Here is a 15480-nt window from a genome sequence, read left to right as displayed (position 1 = left end):
TCAGCGTGAACTTGTGATGGATGACCATATAAGGAGCGGCAGCGCCATAAAAGGAAACGTGCTTCTTTATAAGGAGAAACGTAGTTCGGTTTGTGGTATCAGTGCGCGCAGCCTCCATAATCCGTCTGTATGTTGTCTATTAATTCATGTAGAATGCGTTCATGGATCGTTTCTGATTAAATGTTTCGTATATTTGTGGAGGACTGTTGACATACCGCGTAGTGTCTGTGGAACTATGTCTCACAGCGGAAGAATATGCGCGGGTGCTGCTTGTCATTTCCTTATGTGGAGCGGAGTGATCCGGGGGGCTGGGCCTTGCTGCTTACTGCAGAAAAACAACTTTATAACTTTACTCTCTGTTTTTCTTCAAACTGCCTCAGATTTCATGGAGAAAATGTATCCCAGAGTTTCCTCGCATGTTGTTCAGCTGTTCGGCCTGATCAATCGGTGATTTACGGAGTATCCCGATGTGCGGAGAGCCGAACTTGTTGCTAAAGTAACCGCTAACTGGTTAGCTACTTAGCTCCGTTAGCCGCGCAGCTAGCGGTCCGGTTAATCACACTGCCCGGGCTGGAAGCTCGGAGCCCGGGGAGGGAGTGTCGGTGTTCCCGCCGCTAGCACCGGAGCTTTGTCCCGCCGCGAGGAGGAGGTTTCCAGGCCCGGCGGGGAATGGGAACCAGAACCGGAACCGGGCGGGCGGGCAACGGAACCGGACTGAACGCGGCCGGACCCGGACCGAACTCCACCGCGGAGCCCGATGGAGGCCTGTTTGAAGAGCGGGAATACGGTACCGAGGTGGTTTACAGCGGCTCCGACCCGGAGTCCGAGTCCGGGGAGGACGAGGACACGGCGGGTTCAGGCGGGGACAGGAGAGGGGTGAAGCGGGAGAGGAGTGAGAGGGAGGTCGGTCATCAGGCGGCGGCCTCCGGAGGCCTGGCGGGGGTTTACGGCGGTGCCAGCACCGGGGTGCCCGGGGCTAAGCCCGGCAAGAAGACCCGAGGAAGAGTGAAGATCAAGATGGAGTTCATCGACAACAAGCTGCGGAGGTACACCACCTTCAGCAAGAGGAAGACCGGCATCATGAAGAAGGTGAGGGGGCCAGCTGACAGCAGGGGTCAGAGGTCACACACAGGTTACGTGATCTGCTGTGTGTGTTTAATAGCTTATTTAATTAAAGTTAATAGATCCTGAGTGACCCTGCAGGGACCACACTGTGGACACACCGGATCTGAGTATAATAATGTGATTGGTCACCTGTCAGGCCTCACCTGAGATCACTGAGCCGCTTTGTGCCTGAGGAGTCGGTCATGTGACCTCACCTGTTCCCAGCTGACACCGGTTCATGGTAGAAATATTTAACTGACTCACTGAAAACACACAGATGAACTTTTCTGTTGCTACTATGGGATGTAACTCTGTGTGTAAGGCTCTGGTAACCATGACAACCCTGACGGTCGAGCTGCAGGTTAACAGGCTGCTTCCTGAGAGCGTTTATTTTCACTATTGGCTAATCCGCTGATCATTTTATTGATTAATCGTTTAGTCTATAAAACATCACAGAACCATCGAACAAGAGTTCAACGTTCTGCAATAAAAGCAGCAGAGTAGTTCATCTGAGACACGTCAGTATTTATCTGATTTATAGCTTTGTGTTTGTTTACCTGCCCCCCCCCCCAGGCGTACGAACTGTCCACACTGACTGGTACGCAGGTGTTGCTACTGGTCGCCAGTGAGACGGGTCATGTGTACACGTTTGCTACAAGGAAGCTTCAGCCGATGATCACGTCAGAGACGGGAAAAGCTCTGATCCAGACCTGCCTGAACTCCCCGGACTCACCGCCGCGCTCCGACCCGTCCGTGGACCAGAGGATGAGCGCCACCGGCTTCGAGGAGACCGACCTCACCTACCAGGTGTCCGAGGCGGACGGCGGCCCTGAGGGCGCCAAGGTAACCGACTCAGACTGCACAGTGGAACGTGGAGGAATGTGGGTTATATACACAGGAGAACGAGACATAGAACCTGATCACATGATCTTTGGCTCCTCCCAGCACACGGTTCTGTTGGAACAGGTTCTGTTGGAACAGGTTCTGTTAGAACAGGTTCTGTTGGAGGCCTCTGTAGAACAGGCGAGGTTCTATTACAACAGGTTAGAACCCAATAATAAACTGACCTCATGCGTCCTCGTACGTCAAGTCTTGTGATTGGTTCACTCACTCCATGTGAAAGCGTCTTTCATCAGACGAATGTGACCCTCTACGTGCTCGTCCCTGCAGTGTCACAACACAACGTCGATCAGCTGTCGATCACTTTAACAGCTGATCAGCGGAAACACGTTGCTTTACGTGACACTTCAGAGGAAACGTCTTGTTTCTCTAAAAACATGTTTCCTCTCCTCGCTTGGTTTCCCTGCGTCCTTGTACGACCTCGTACATCCTGGTATGACCTCGTGCGTCCTCGTACAACCTCGTGCGTCCTCGTACAACCTCGTGCATCCTCGTACAACCTCGTGCGTCCTCGTACAACCTCGTGCATCCTCGTACAACCTCATGTGTCCTCGTACAACCTCGTGCGTCCTCGTACAACCTCATGTGTCCTCGTACAACCTCGTGCGTCCTCGTACAACCTCGTGCGTCCTCGTACAACCTCGTGCGTCCTCGTACAACCTCGTGCGTCCTCTGGCGTCCTCGTACAACCTCATGCGTCCTCGTACAACCTCATGTGTCCTCTTGTGTCCTCGTACAACCTCATGTGTCTTCGTACAACCTCTTGTGTCCTCGTACAACCTCATGTGTCTTCGTACAACCTCATGTGTCCTCTTGTGTCCTCGTACAACCTCATGTGTCCTCTTGTGTCCTCGTACAACCTCATGTGTCCTCTTGTGTCCTCGTACAACCTCATGCGTCCTCGTACAACCTCATGTGTCCTCGTACAACCTCGTGCGTCCTCGTACAACCTCATGTGTCCTCGTACAACCTCGTGCGTCCTCGTACAACCTCATGCGTCCTCTTGCGTCCTCGTACAACCTCGTGCGTCCTCGTACAACCTCATGCGTCCTCTTGCGTCCTCGTACAACCTCGTGCGTCCTCTTGTGTCCTCGTACAACCTCATGTGTCCTCGTACAACCTCGTGCATCCTCGTACAACCTCATGTGTCCTCGTACAACCTCGTGCGTCCTCGTACAACCTTGTGCGTCCTCGTACAACCTCGTGCGTCCTCGTACAACCTCATGTGTCCTCGTACAACCTCGTGCGTCCTCGTACAACCTTGTGCGTCCTCGTACAACCTCGTGCATCCTCGTACAACCTCATGTGTCCTCGTACAACCTCGTGCGTCCTCGTACAACCTTGTGCGTCCTCGTACAACCTCATGTGTCCTCGTACAACCTCGTGCGTCCTCGTACAACCTCATGTGTCCTCTTGTGTCCTCGTACAACCTCGTGCGTCCTCGTACAACCTCATGCGTCCTCTTGCGTCCTCGTACAACCTCGTGCGTCCTCGTACAACCTCATGCGTCCTCTTGCGTCCTCGTACAACCTCGTGCGTCCTCTTGTGTCCTCGTACAACCTCATGTGTCCTCGTACAACCTCGTGCGTCCTCGTACAACCTCATGCGTCCTCTTGCGTCCTCGTACAACCTCGTGCGTCCTCGTACAACCTCATGCGTCCTCTTGCGTCCTCGTACAACCTCGTGCGTCCTCTTGTGTCCTCGTACAACCTCATGTGTCCTCGTACAACCTCGTGCGTCCTTGTACAACCTCGTGCATCCTCGTACAACCTCATGTGTCCTCGTACAACCTCGTGCGTCCTCGTACAACCTCGTGCGTCCTCTGGCGTCCTCGTACAACCTCATGCGTCCTCGTACAACCTCATGTGTCCTCTTGTGTCCTCGTACAACCTCATGTGTCTTCGTACAACCTCTTGTGTCCTCGTACAACCTCATGTGTCTTCGTACAACCTCATGTGTCCTCTTGTGTCCTCGTACAACCTCATGTGTCCTCTTGTGTCCTCGTACAACCTCATGTGTCCTCTTGTGTCCTCGTACAACCTCATGTGTCCTCGTACAACCTCGTGCGTCCTCGTACAACCTCATGTGTCCTCGTGCGTCCTCGTACAACCTCGTGCGTCCTCGTACAACCTCATGCGTCCTCTTGCGTCCTCGTACAACCTCGTGCGTCCTCTTGTGTCCTCGTACAACCTCATGTGTCCTCGTACAACCTCGTGCATCCTCGTACAACCTCATGTGTCCTCGTACAACCTCGTGCGTCCTCGTACAACCTTGTGCGTCCTCGTACAACCTCGTGCGTCCTCTGGCGTCCTCGTACAACCTCATGCGTCCTCGTACAACCTCATGTGTCCTCTTGTGTCCTCGTACAACCTCATGTGTCTTCGTACAACCTCATGTGTCCTCTTGTGTCCTCGTACAACCTCATGTGTCCTCTTGTGTCCTCGTACAACCTCATGTGTCCTCGTACAACCTCGTGCGTCCTCGTACAACCTCATGCGTCCTCGTACAACCTCGTGCGTCCTCGTACAACCTCATGCGTCCTCTTGCGTCCTCGTACAACCTCGTGCGTCCTCTTGTGTCCTCGTACAACCTCATGTGTCCTCGTACAACCTCATGTGTCCTCGTACAACCTCGTGCGTCCTCGTACAACCTCATGCGTCCTCGTACAACCTTGTGCGTCCTTGTACAACCTCATGCGTCCTCGAACAACCTCATGTGTCCTCTTGCGTCCTCGTACAACCTCGTACATCCTAGTATGATCTCATGCATCCTTGTACAACCTCGTGCGTCCTCGTACAACCTCATGCGTCCTCGCACAACCTCGTGCGTCCTCGCACAACCTCGTGCGTCCTCGTACAACCTCGTGCGTCCTCATACAACCTCGTGCGTCCTTGTACAACCTCATGCGTCCTCGAACAACCTCATGTGTCCTCTTGCGTCCTCGTACAACCTCGTACATCCTAGTATGATCTCATGCATCCTTGTACAACCTCGTGCGTCCTCGTACAACCTCATGCGTCCTCGCACAACCTCGTGCGTCCTCGCACAACCTCGTGCGTCCTCGCACAACCTCGTGCGTCCTCGTACAACCTCGTGCGTCCTCGTACAACCTCATGCGTCCTCATACAACCTCGTGCGTCCTTGTACAACCTCATGCGTCCTCGAACAACCTCATGTGTCCTCTTGCGTCCTCGTACAACCTCGTACATCCTAGTATGATCTCATGCATCCTTGTACAACCTCGTGCGTCCTCGTACAACCTCGTGCGTCCTCGTACAACCTCATGCGTCCTCGCACAACCTCGTGCGTCCTCGTACAACCTCATGCGTCCTCGCACAACCTCGTGCGTCCTCGCACAACCTCGTGCGTCCTCGTACAACCTCGTGCGTCCTCGCTCAACCTCATGCGTCCTCGCTCAACCTCATGCGTCCTCGTACAACCTCGTGCGTCCTCGTACAACCTCATGCGTGCTCATACAACCTCATGCGTTCTCGAACAACCTCATGTGTCCTCTTGTGTCCTCGTACAACCTCATGTGTCCTCGTACAACCTCGTGCGTCCTCGCACAACCTCTTGCGTCCTCGTACAACCTCATGTGTCCTCGTACAACCTCATGTGTCCTCGTACAACCTCGTGCGTCCTCGCACAACCTCTTGCGTCCTCGTACAACCTCATGCGTCCTCGTACAACCTCATGCGTCCTCGTACAACCTCGTGCGTCCTCGCACAACCTCGTGCGTCCTCGTACAACCTCGTGCGTCCTCGTACAACCTCGTACAACCTCGTGCGTCCTCGTACAACCTCATGCGTCCTCATACAACCTCGTGTGTCCTTGTACAACCTCATGCGTCCTCGAACAACCTCATGTGTCCTCTTGCGTCCTCGTACAACCTCGTGCGTCCTCTTGTCCTCGTACAACCTCGTGCGTCCTTGTGCGTCCTCGGTGGGAGGGACTAAGACACAAGTGAGGGAAACATGGATGCAGTTAAGAGACTTGAGATGTACCTGAGTTCCCTGAGTTTGTGCCATCTGTCTGTCTCCCTGCAGGACTTGATCAAACCAGCCTTCACCAACCTGCCAGGCAGCACGCAGCCTTCCTCCTCCTCCTCCTCCTCCTCATCCTCCTCCTCCTCCTCCTCCCTGCAGGTGAGCGCCTCCTCCTGGCAACCGCCCTCTGTGTCGTCCAACGGGACGCTGCTGAAGACGTCAGCCGGAGTCGTGCTTCCCGGAGGATTCACCTTAATGTCAGGTAGTACAGATCGTCTCAGCCGTCCCTGCGTGACACACGTTCAGCTGTCCACATACTTTTGGCCGTCTGTTGGAAACCGCTGTAGAGGTTTTCAGTTTTGTGCTTCAAGTTGTCAGCAGCTCACCTGTCTCTGGCCTCGGCCCGTCACTCCACCTGTCCACAGGTGCCTCGCTGCCTCCCGGCACCCACACCATCCCCCTCAGCCAGCTGCAGGGCCCCGCGGCCCCGGGCCCCGCCTCCACGCTGCACGCCCCGCCCACACAGCCGACCACGCTTCTTCGCCTCCCCGCCACTGTGTCGCTGTCAGGTGAGCCAGAGCCAGGGGCGCCACATTCATCTCAGGAGTACGAGGGCCAGAGAGTGCGTGTGTGTGTGTGACGGCCTTTTTTACACGTGCACAGCGGCGGACGTGCACGGGGACGTGCACACGGTTTCCTTCATACTTTTCGGGGGTCCGTGGCCACAGACGCGTTCTACACGTGCACACCAGTAAACGAGGTTGCAGTTCTGATCAGCCTTTAAACGCAATAATCTGTAAAGATCATCAGACCCGAGTCACCGCTGCTGCGTCACTCTCGCTGCTGCGTCACTCTCTCGCCGCTGCGTCACTCTCTCGCCGCTGCGTCACTCTGACTGCTGCGTCACTCTGACTGCTGCGTCACTCTCTCGCCGCTGCGTCACTCTCTCGCCGCTGCGTCACTCTCTCGCCGCTGCGTCACTCTGACTGCTGCGTCACTCTGACTGCTGCGTCACTCTCACCGCTGCGTCACTCTCGCCGCTGCGTCACTCTCGCCGCTGCGTCACTCTCGCCGCTGCGTCACTCTCTCGCCGCTGCGTCACTCTCGCCGCTGCGTCACTCTCGCCGCTGCGTCACTCTCGCCGCTGCGTCACTCTCACTGCTGCGTCACTCTCTCGCTGCTGCGTCACTCTCGCCGCTGCGTCACTCTCGCCGCTGCGTCACTCTCGCCGCTGCGTCACTCTCTCGCCGCTGCGTCACTCTCGCCGCTGCGTCACTCTCGCTGCTGCGTCACTCTCGCTGCTGCGTCTCAGGGATCAAACGCACTAACAGCGATAATCTGACGCTCGTGTGACGCACTGCGAGCATCAGAGCTGAAATGCCAACATGTTGTTCTCTGCAGGAACTTTGCTGCATTAATTAACGAATGAATGAAAAGCAGGAAAGTTAAAACGAAACTAAGAGCGTCATCTGTTGACTTTGTTATTTATTTGTGCTGTAAAATGTGACCGCCGTGAAACATTTAGAATAATTAATATTATATATAATATTTATTTCTCTCATTCTCGCTTTGTTCTCACTACTGCTCGCTCTCCTTACTCGACCACCGCGCCGTCTCTCTCTCTCTTTCAGCCGCAGAGGAAACAGTTTTGGTCGCTGAGTCGTCGTCCGACACTCCGACGACGCTGCAGGTGTTTAATAATAATAATCTGATGCACAGCAGCTGCGAGCATCAGATCATCAGTACTGATGTTTCTGTAACATCCCAGATCAGCCTGAGTCACATGATAACTGCAGCTCAGTCTGAGTCACATGATAACTGCAGCTCAGTCTGAGTCACATGATAACTGCAGCTCAGTCTGACGGTTCAGTAGATGATGTCATAGATGTAAATAACATGGCAGGTGGTTTCTGACTGTGGAGAGCTCTGAGTGTGGCACCTCTGCTGATTAAAGACACAGTTTGAGGCTTCTGTTTTCATTCTGGACCGAACTGTGAGCTGAAACACTGGAACCCGCTCGGCTCACTGTAAACAGCAGCTTCACTGCCTGTAAAACATCCACAGCCTGTACGTGTCTGCTTATGTGCAGCAACATATTTCTCCTGCAGGATGAACCCAAAGCTTTGGCATCGCGCTCACAGCTGCTTTTCACTGTTGCTGTTGACGTCAACACACACGAGACGCAGGAAGTTTTCTGTGACTCATAGAAAAGCTCCTGCGTCTTTTTACCATAAGTGTTGTAATAGAGGGGCACTGGAGGGGATACAGTGACTTAAAAACAATGTGGGAGTAGGGAAAAGTGGGGGGGGGGGGGGCTTATGGCCTCTTGGCCCCCCCTGCTGGCGCCGGAGCCCCACCCACCTGAGAGATTTACTGTGTGTGTGTGTGTGTTCAGGTTAGGCCTTGGCGATAAAACCATAGCGATAGTTACTTACCGGCGATAGACACTATAATCAATAACAGACACACAGACACTATAATCAATAACAGACACACAGACACTATAATCAATAACAGACACACAGACACTATAATCAGTAACAGACACACAGACACTATAATCAATAACAGACACACAGACACTATAATCAATAACAGACACTATAATAATAATCAATAACAGACACTATAATAATAATCAATAACAGACACACAGACACTATAATCAATAACAGACACACAGACACTATAATCAATAACAGACACACAGACACTATAATCAGTAACAGACACACAGACACTATAATCAATAACAGACACACAGACACTATAATCAATAACAGACACACAGACACTATAATCAATAACAGACACTATAATAATAATCAATAACAGACACACAGACACTATAATCAATAACAGACACACAGACACTATAATCAATAACAGACACTATAATAATAATCAATAGCAATAAGAACATTGTTGGATAATCAATATTAAAGTTGACCTGCGTTCATCAGGAGGCGGAGTCTCACAGCAGTTGCAGACCATCCAGGTTCAAGCCAGCAGTCAGCAGACCTCCACCAATCAGAGCAGCTCAGACATTCACAACCCCGCCTCCACAGGTAAGAACATAGCCCCGCCTCCTCAATGCTGAGGGTCTTGAATGTACCACGGGGGGTTGGCCGCTGTGATTGGACGATATGACGCTGCTGATCAGTTTTCTCTCTCTCTCTCTGCAGCCGGTCTTCCTGCCTCCTCCTCCTCCTCCTCTTCCTCCTCAGTGGCTGGTCACATGATGTACCCCGGTGGTCACACGGTCATGTACGCCACACCGACGCCATCACTGGGAGACGGCAGCCTTGCTGTCCTCAACACCTTCTCCTCCACAGGCCATGCCCAGTCACATGACCCCGGTACGACCCTGGTACAATGATCACATCAACCCCAAGTAGTTACAGTAACCCCGAGTCATTATAGTAACCCCGAGTCATTATAATAACCCCGAGTCATTATAGTAACCCCGAGTCATTATAATAACCCCGAGTCATTACAATAACCCCGAGTCATTACAATAACCCCGAGTCATTACAATAACCCCGAGTCATTATACTAACCCCGAGTCATTACAATAACCCCGAGTCATTATAATAACCCCGAGTCATTATAATAACCCCGAGTCATTATAATAACCCCGAGTCATTATACTAACCCCGAGTCATTATAATAACCCCGAGTCATTATACTAACCCCGAGTCATTATAATAACCCCGAGTCATTACAATAACCCCGAGTCATTATAATAACCCCGAGTCATTATACTAACCCCGAGTCATTATAATAACCCCGAGTCATTATACTAACCCCGAGTCATTATAATAACCCCGAGTCATTATACTAACCCCGAGTCATTATAATAACCCCGAGTCATTACAATAACCCCGAGTCATTACAATAACCCCGAGTCATTACAATAACCCCGAGTCATTATACTAACCCCGAGTCATTATACTAACCCCGAGTCATTATAATAACCCTGAGTCATTATACTAACCCCGAGTCATTATAATAACCCTGAGTCATTATAATAACCCCGAGTCATTACACTAACCCCGAGTCATTATACTAACCCCGAGTCATTACAATAACCCCGAGTCATTACAATAACCCCGAGTCATTACACTAACCCCGAGTCATTACACTAACCCCGAGTCATTATACTAACCCCGAGTCATTACACTAACCCCGAGTCATTATAATAACCCCGAGTCATTATAGTAACCCCGAGTCATTATACTAACCCCGAGTCATTATAATAACCCCGAGTCATTATAATAACCCCGAGTCATTATAATAACCTCGAGTCATTATAATAACCCCGAGTCATTATAATAACCTTGAGTCATTATAATAACCCCGAGTCATTACACTAACCCCGAGTCATTACACTAACCCCGAGTCATTACACTAACCCCGAGTCATTACAATAACCCCGAGTCATTACAATAACCCCGAGTCATTATACTAACCCCGAGTCATTATACTAACCCCGAGTCATTACAATAACCCCGAGTCATTATAGTAACCCCGAGTCATTACACTAACCCCGAGTCATTATAATAACCCCGAGTCATTATAATAACCCCGAGTCATTACACTAACCCCGAGTCATTATACTAACCCCGAGTCATTACAATAACCCCGAGTCATTACAATAACCCCGAGTCATTATACTAACCCCGAGTCATTATACTAACCCCGAGTCATTACAATAACCCCGAGTCATTATAGTAACCCCGAGTCATTACACTAACCCCGAGTCATTATAATAACCCCGAGTCATTATAATAACCCCGAGTCATTACACTAACCCCGAGTCATTACAATAACCCCGAGTCATTATACTAACCCCGAGTCATTACAGTAACCCCGAGTCATTACAATAACCCCGAGTCATTATAATAACCCCGAGTCATTACAATAACCCCGAGTCATTACAATAACCCCGAGTCATTATAATAACCCCGAGTCATTACAAGGTTTTAAATAAAGTTTTGTTTGTTGTGTCTTTCAGCTTCGGTCCCGCAGGTCTTCCTCACATCACTTCCTCCAGTCGCTGCTCAGATCCCAGTTTCTGCCGTCCAGCTGCACCCGGTACTCTGAATATACTAATACTGCTCGTACTACTCTCAGTACTGCTCGTACTACTCTCAGTACTGCTTCTACTACTCTCAGTACTGCTCCTACTACTCTCAGTACTGCTCCTACTACTCTCAGTACTGCTCCTACTACTCTCAGTACTGCTCGTACTACTCTAATGTACTACTATAATTCAGAGTACCAGTATCTACTGCAGATCGTCCCAGTAACCGTGTGTGTGTGTGTGTGTGTGTGTGTTTCAGATGGTCATCAGTCAGCAGAGCAGCAGCAGTAATCTGGCGGAGCTGCAGGTCGTCAGTCTGGATGTCCACCAATCAAAAGACGACTGACAGTCACATGACCCATCCACCATGATGTTCATGATTCCTGGTTTCACTTCAAGATGTAAAAGAACAAAAAGTGCCAAAACAGTGGAGCGGCTCATTAAAGGAACGATTCACCCAAAAACTACAGATCATGTTAACTTCACATTCCTGCTGATCGCTTTGATCCTCCGTCAGTTTCTGATCATTTCTGATCATTTCTGTAGAAATCGATCAGTCGGTGTTTCTCAGCCGCCTTGCTGACTCAGCAGGTTTACAGTCTGCAGGAAGAGTCTGAACCAGAGTCTGAACTCTTTGTTTTCTGTCTCTGCCACTCAGCTCACACCATGAAGAACATAAACTACAGAGTTCAGGGTCAATGACTGTCGATCAATACCAGATCAATAACCAATAACCATCTGTTATCTGTAAACATGTGAAAAAGGACAAAAAAGGATCAAAGTGTAGGTTATGAGATTATTGACTGTTACGGGATCAATAATGATGATCATGTATCAGATCATCAGTGTGTAGAGAACAGGCGTCTGTGGTGCGTTCAGGGACACTCGCTCATCAGGAGACGAACCCGGACTCTGAGAAGAACTGATGATGATGATGAAGGAGGAATATTTCCTGTCTCTTGAACCTGAACGGCCTCATCAGACTCTGATACCTGAACTCACCAGAGCTCTTATTTACAGACTGACCCTGAACTCACTGGAGGTGTTATTTACAGACTGACCCTGAACTCACCAGAGCTCTTATTTACAGACTGACCCTGAACTCACCTGAACTGTTTTTAGACTCTCTGACTGTTAAAGTTTGTCACACTGCTGCAGTTTGACCTTTGACTCCTCAGCATCATGTTTTCATGTGTATATATTTCTATATTCAGTGATGTCATCAGTTATTGTTTGTTAGCAGGAAATCAATCGATCAATAAAAACACTTTTGGAGAGAAAAGTTAGTTTGGTTACTTAATCACAGTCTGATCACATGCTTCATGTTCCTAAATAAATGTGTAATCACAAGATGAGGCATAAAATTGTATATTATAAAATATTGATTATCAGGATCCTGCAGAGAACGCTCCCGCCCTAAATAAGAGTTAGAGCGGGAGCGTTTAGTGATAATTTAATGACAGAGAACAGAAAGCTCACCTGCGCCATCATGTAATCAATAAAAATCCACACTGAACTGATCTTTATGCTGATTGATCAACATTGTAAAATAACGGACGTAGCCGCCGTGATGTCACCTGTTGGTTTCTGGACTCGCTTTTTGGAGCCTCAGGTTTGCATTTTGACCGTCGCCATCTTGGATTTTTGGAGCCAGAAGTGACCATATTTGGACGAGGGGTGGAGCTGACCCTGATGCTAGCTGCTAGCTGCTAGCTTGGTTAGCATGGTGCATTTTCAGGCTATGCTTAACTGTGACAATGCTAATGCTAATTTCTTGCTAGTGAAAAACAGTTTTAAAGTGTACTTACCTGGAAAACTGAACATCGACTCCTTAGACGATCTTTTAGTTCAAACGCTGAACAAAATGTTCCGTTAACTTTACATTTAAACTCTGGGAATCTGGTTACACTATGAAGACGTTACCTCACCAACTTTGTCGCTGTGGTAGCGACTTGTCAATCACAACGTAGTCACATCACTATTGCAGGAAATAGAAGAGCCATTGAATCCATCCTCCGTTCACAGGGACCATCTGTGAATCACAGGAAACCTCCTGCAGCAGCTGTGAGCGCGGTGCCGAAGCTTCGGGTCCGTCCTGCGGGTCCTGTGGGCCGCCGCTGCTTCAGCCCTGACTGGTTTGAGCCGAGCGGCGTATTTCTGCCCCTCTAAACTGGTATTTTAATGTAACAGAGTGGAACTTAATGTGGAGCAACAGGGAGAGGGGGAGAAATATGTTGCTGCACATAAGCAGACACGTACAGCAGGCTGTGGATGTTTTACAGGCAGTGAAGCTGCTGTTTACAGTGAGCCGAGCGGGTTCCAGTGTTTCAGCTCACAGTTCGGTCCAGAATGAAAACAGAAGCCTCAAACTGTGTCTTTAATCAGCAGAGGTGCCACACTCAGAGCTCTCCACAGTCAGAAACCACCTTCCATGTTATTTACATCTATGACATCATCTACTGAACCGTCAGACTGAGCTGCAGTTATCATGTGACTCAGGCTGAAACGTGTCACATTAATGTCGTTCAGATGTGCGTGAACGCAACGGAAGACACTTCATTATTTTTAGGAACATGGCGGGCGAGGAGCTGAAGTTATGAAGTATTTCTCGTTAGTTATTAAATCATCTTTCATCAGACGGACGTGATGTTCGTCTCTGCAACGTTACGGACCAGCTTTTTCCCTGAAACGTTAGTCGCTCTTGAGGCGGGAAACTGGCGTCTCGTATTTCCCTGAATATTGATCCGTGCTCCTGTTCACACGTGACCCCGTGCAGGAAATGTTCCTGAACATTTCAGGGATGTCTGTGTGAAACGTCAGTATTGATGTTCTGTTCACAGCATTCGCTTCACTTTTCAGACCGGAAGCTTCTTGCTCGTGTAAAATCAGTTTTATTACGTCATTACACTGCAAACAAAATATGACGTATTTGTCTTTTTGTACATAAGTTTATTAAAGTCTTTCTTTCTTCTCTCTGTGGCTTCAACACGGATCACCAGCTGCCAACAATAAAACTAATATAAAGATCAGAAAACGTGTGAAAAGGTCCGTAATACAAACGTAAAACAAAAAGAACAAAGAAATAAAGGAAGAAGCTGGAAGTGCCGTCTGTGTGATTCATTTGTAATTATTGTTTTTATGACTTCTTCTTCTCCTCCATTAATATCCAGAATCTGTCGATCTGTAAATATTATTGATCTCCAAAGTTTTCCTGCTGGACATCAGAGGGGACGAGTCTGGCTTATTTTATGGTAACCATGGTAACCATGTAGCAGGATAACTGTCAAGCTTCATGTAGTTGTGAGTTAACGTGTGACGGTTCCATCAGGCGTCTTCCTGTCTGAGTCCAGAAACAGTTTTACAGAAACACTTCAGTTCATCTTCATCATCATCATCTCCGTTTTATTCGCCGTCACGTCGTGTTGCAGCGAAGCTTTTTATTTAAAAGCTCAGAATTTATGATGTAAGAAATAAAAGTGTGCCAGCGTTATGTTGAAGTTATTTATTTATTCATTCACTCATTTTGTTCGAGCTGTGAAGACAAAAAGAAAATAAAGTCCAAACCATGAAGCTCTGCTGTGTTTAACTGCTTATAGTGATTTACACTGATCAGCTGTTTATATCAATCATTCCTGTGCAACATTTATGCTGTTTAAATAAATCAAGTAGTCCGCTGAAAGTGTTCATTTTGAGTCTCTTCATACATGACAACAACATGTGGAAAACATCTAAACCAAATAAATCTATTTTTGTATTTTACTCTCGTGATAAATCACGACGGAGACAGGAAGTCATTCTGTCTCCTCAAAGCTTCTGACAGTAAAACAGACAGTTAGATGCTGCTCTGTGTGAGAAATAAAGAAAAGGTTAATAATCATCTGCTTATAGTGATATTTGACCCGGACACACGTGATCAATACAAACAGTTTCCACTGTATTTATATTCTTCTATATAATATAGCCATGGTCAGTGATCTGAATGCTCATTTATTAACATATAAAGATAAAACCATGAACGGGGACCAGCGCTGCTCTTTCACCATGCAGACTCATCAAGCCGGATGTGGGAATCAAACCATCAACCTTCTAGTTATAAGTTGCTCTTCTAACCTGCAGATCATCACTACAAGTCGTCTCCTTCACCTGCAGCAGGTTCGTTCTGGTCCTCTCGTTTAGTTTCAACAATCGACTGTTCTGAGCTGCTTCTGTAGTTTATTCCAGCCTAGTCAGCGTCACCGTTGACTAAACTGGTTAGTTAGTAAACTGGTTAAACTGGTTAGTTAGTAAACTGGTTAAACTGGTTAGTTAGTAAACTGGTTAAACTGGTTAGTGGAGCCGCTGGATGTTAGTTGTAGTCAGACTTGTTACAGTAAGCGCAGCTTTCTGGTTGATGGAAACTGCTCA

At 48.8% G+C, this 15480-nt stretch overlaps 1 protein-coding gene across 2 annotated transcripts; it reads left to right on the top strand.

Moving 5' to 3' along the window:
- Window positions 1-295: 295 nt before the first annotated feature.
- LOC137180465 (serum response factor-like) lies at window positions 296-12362 on the top strand. 2 transcript variants are annotated; one of them, XM_067585856.1, is made up of 8 exons: window positions 296-1089; window positions 1678-1947; window positions 6051-6252; window positions 6416-6559; window positions 8954-9058; window positions 9176-9349; window positions 11008-11087; window positions 11336-12362. In XM_067585856.1, exons 1-8 carry the CDS (start codon window positions 670-672, stop codon window positions 11420-11422), a joined length of 1482 nt encoding a protein of 493 aa, XP_067441957.1. In that variant the 5' UTR covers window positions 296-669; the 3' UTR covers window positions 11423-12362. The 2 variants fall into 2 exon arrangements, with proteins under 2 accessions (XP_067441957.1, XP_067441958.1); XM_067585857.1 differs by lacking the exon at window positions 6416-6559.
- The last annotated feature ends 3118 nt before the right edge of the window (window positions 12363-15480 follow it).

Source organism: Thunnus thynnus, chromosome 3 (assembly GCF_963924715.1).
Source record: "Thunnus thynnus chromosome 3, fThuThy2.1, whole genome shotgun sequence".
Lineage (NCBI taxonomy): Eukaryota > Metazoa > Chordata > Actinopteri > Scombriformes > Scombridae > Thunnus > Thunnus thynnus.
Note: the sequence above shows the minus strand (reverse complement) of the source record. Positions and strands in the feature narration are given on the sequence as shown.

Coding starts and splice junctions, on each gene's coding strand:
- LOC137180465 (XM_067585856.1), top strand. CDS start 670: ATGGGAACCAGAACCGGAACCGGGCGGGCGGGCAACGGAACCGGACTG. Junction 1,090..1,677: donor AGACCGGCATCATGAAGAAG/GTGAGGGGGCCA, acceptor CCCCCCCCCCAG/GCGTACGAACTGTCCACACT. Junction 6,253..6,415: donor AGGATTCACCTTAATGTCAG/GTAGTACAGATC, acceptor ACCTGTCCACAG/GTGCCTCGCTGCCTCCCGGC.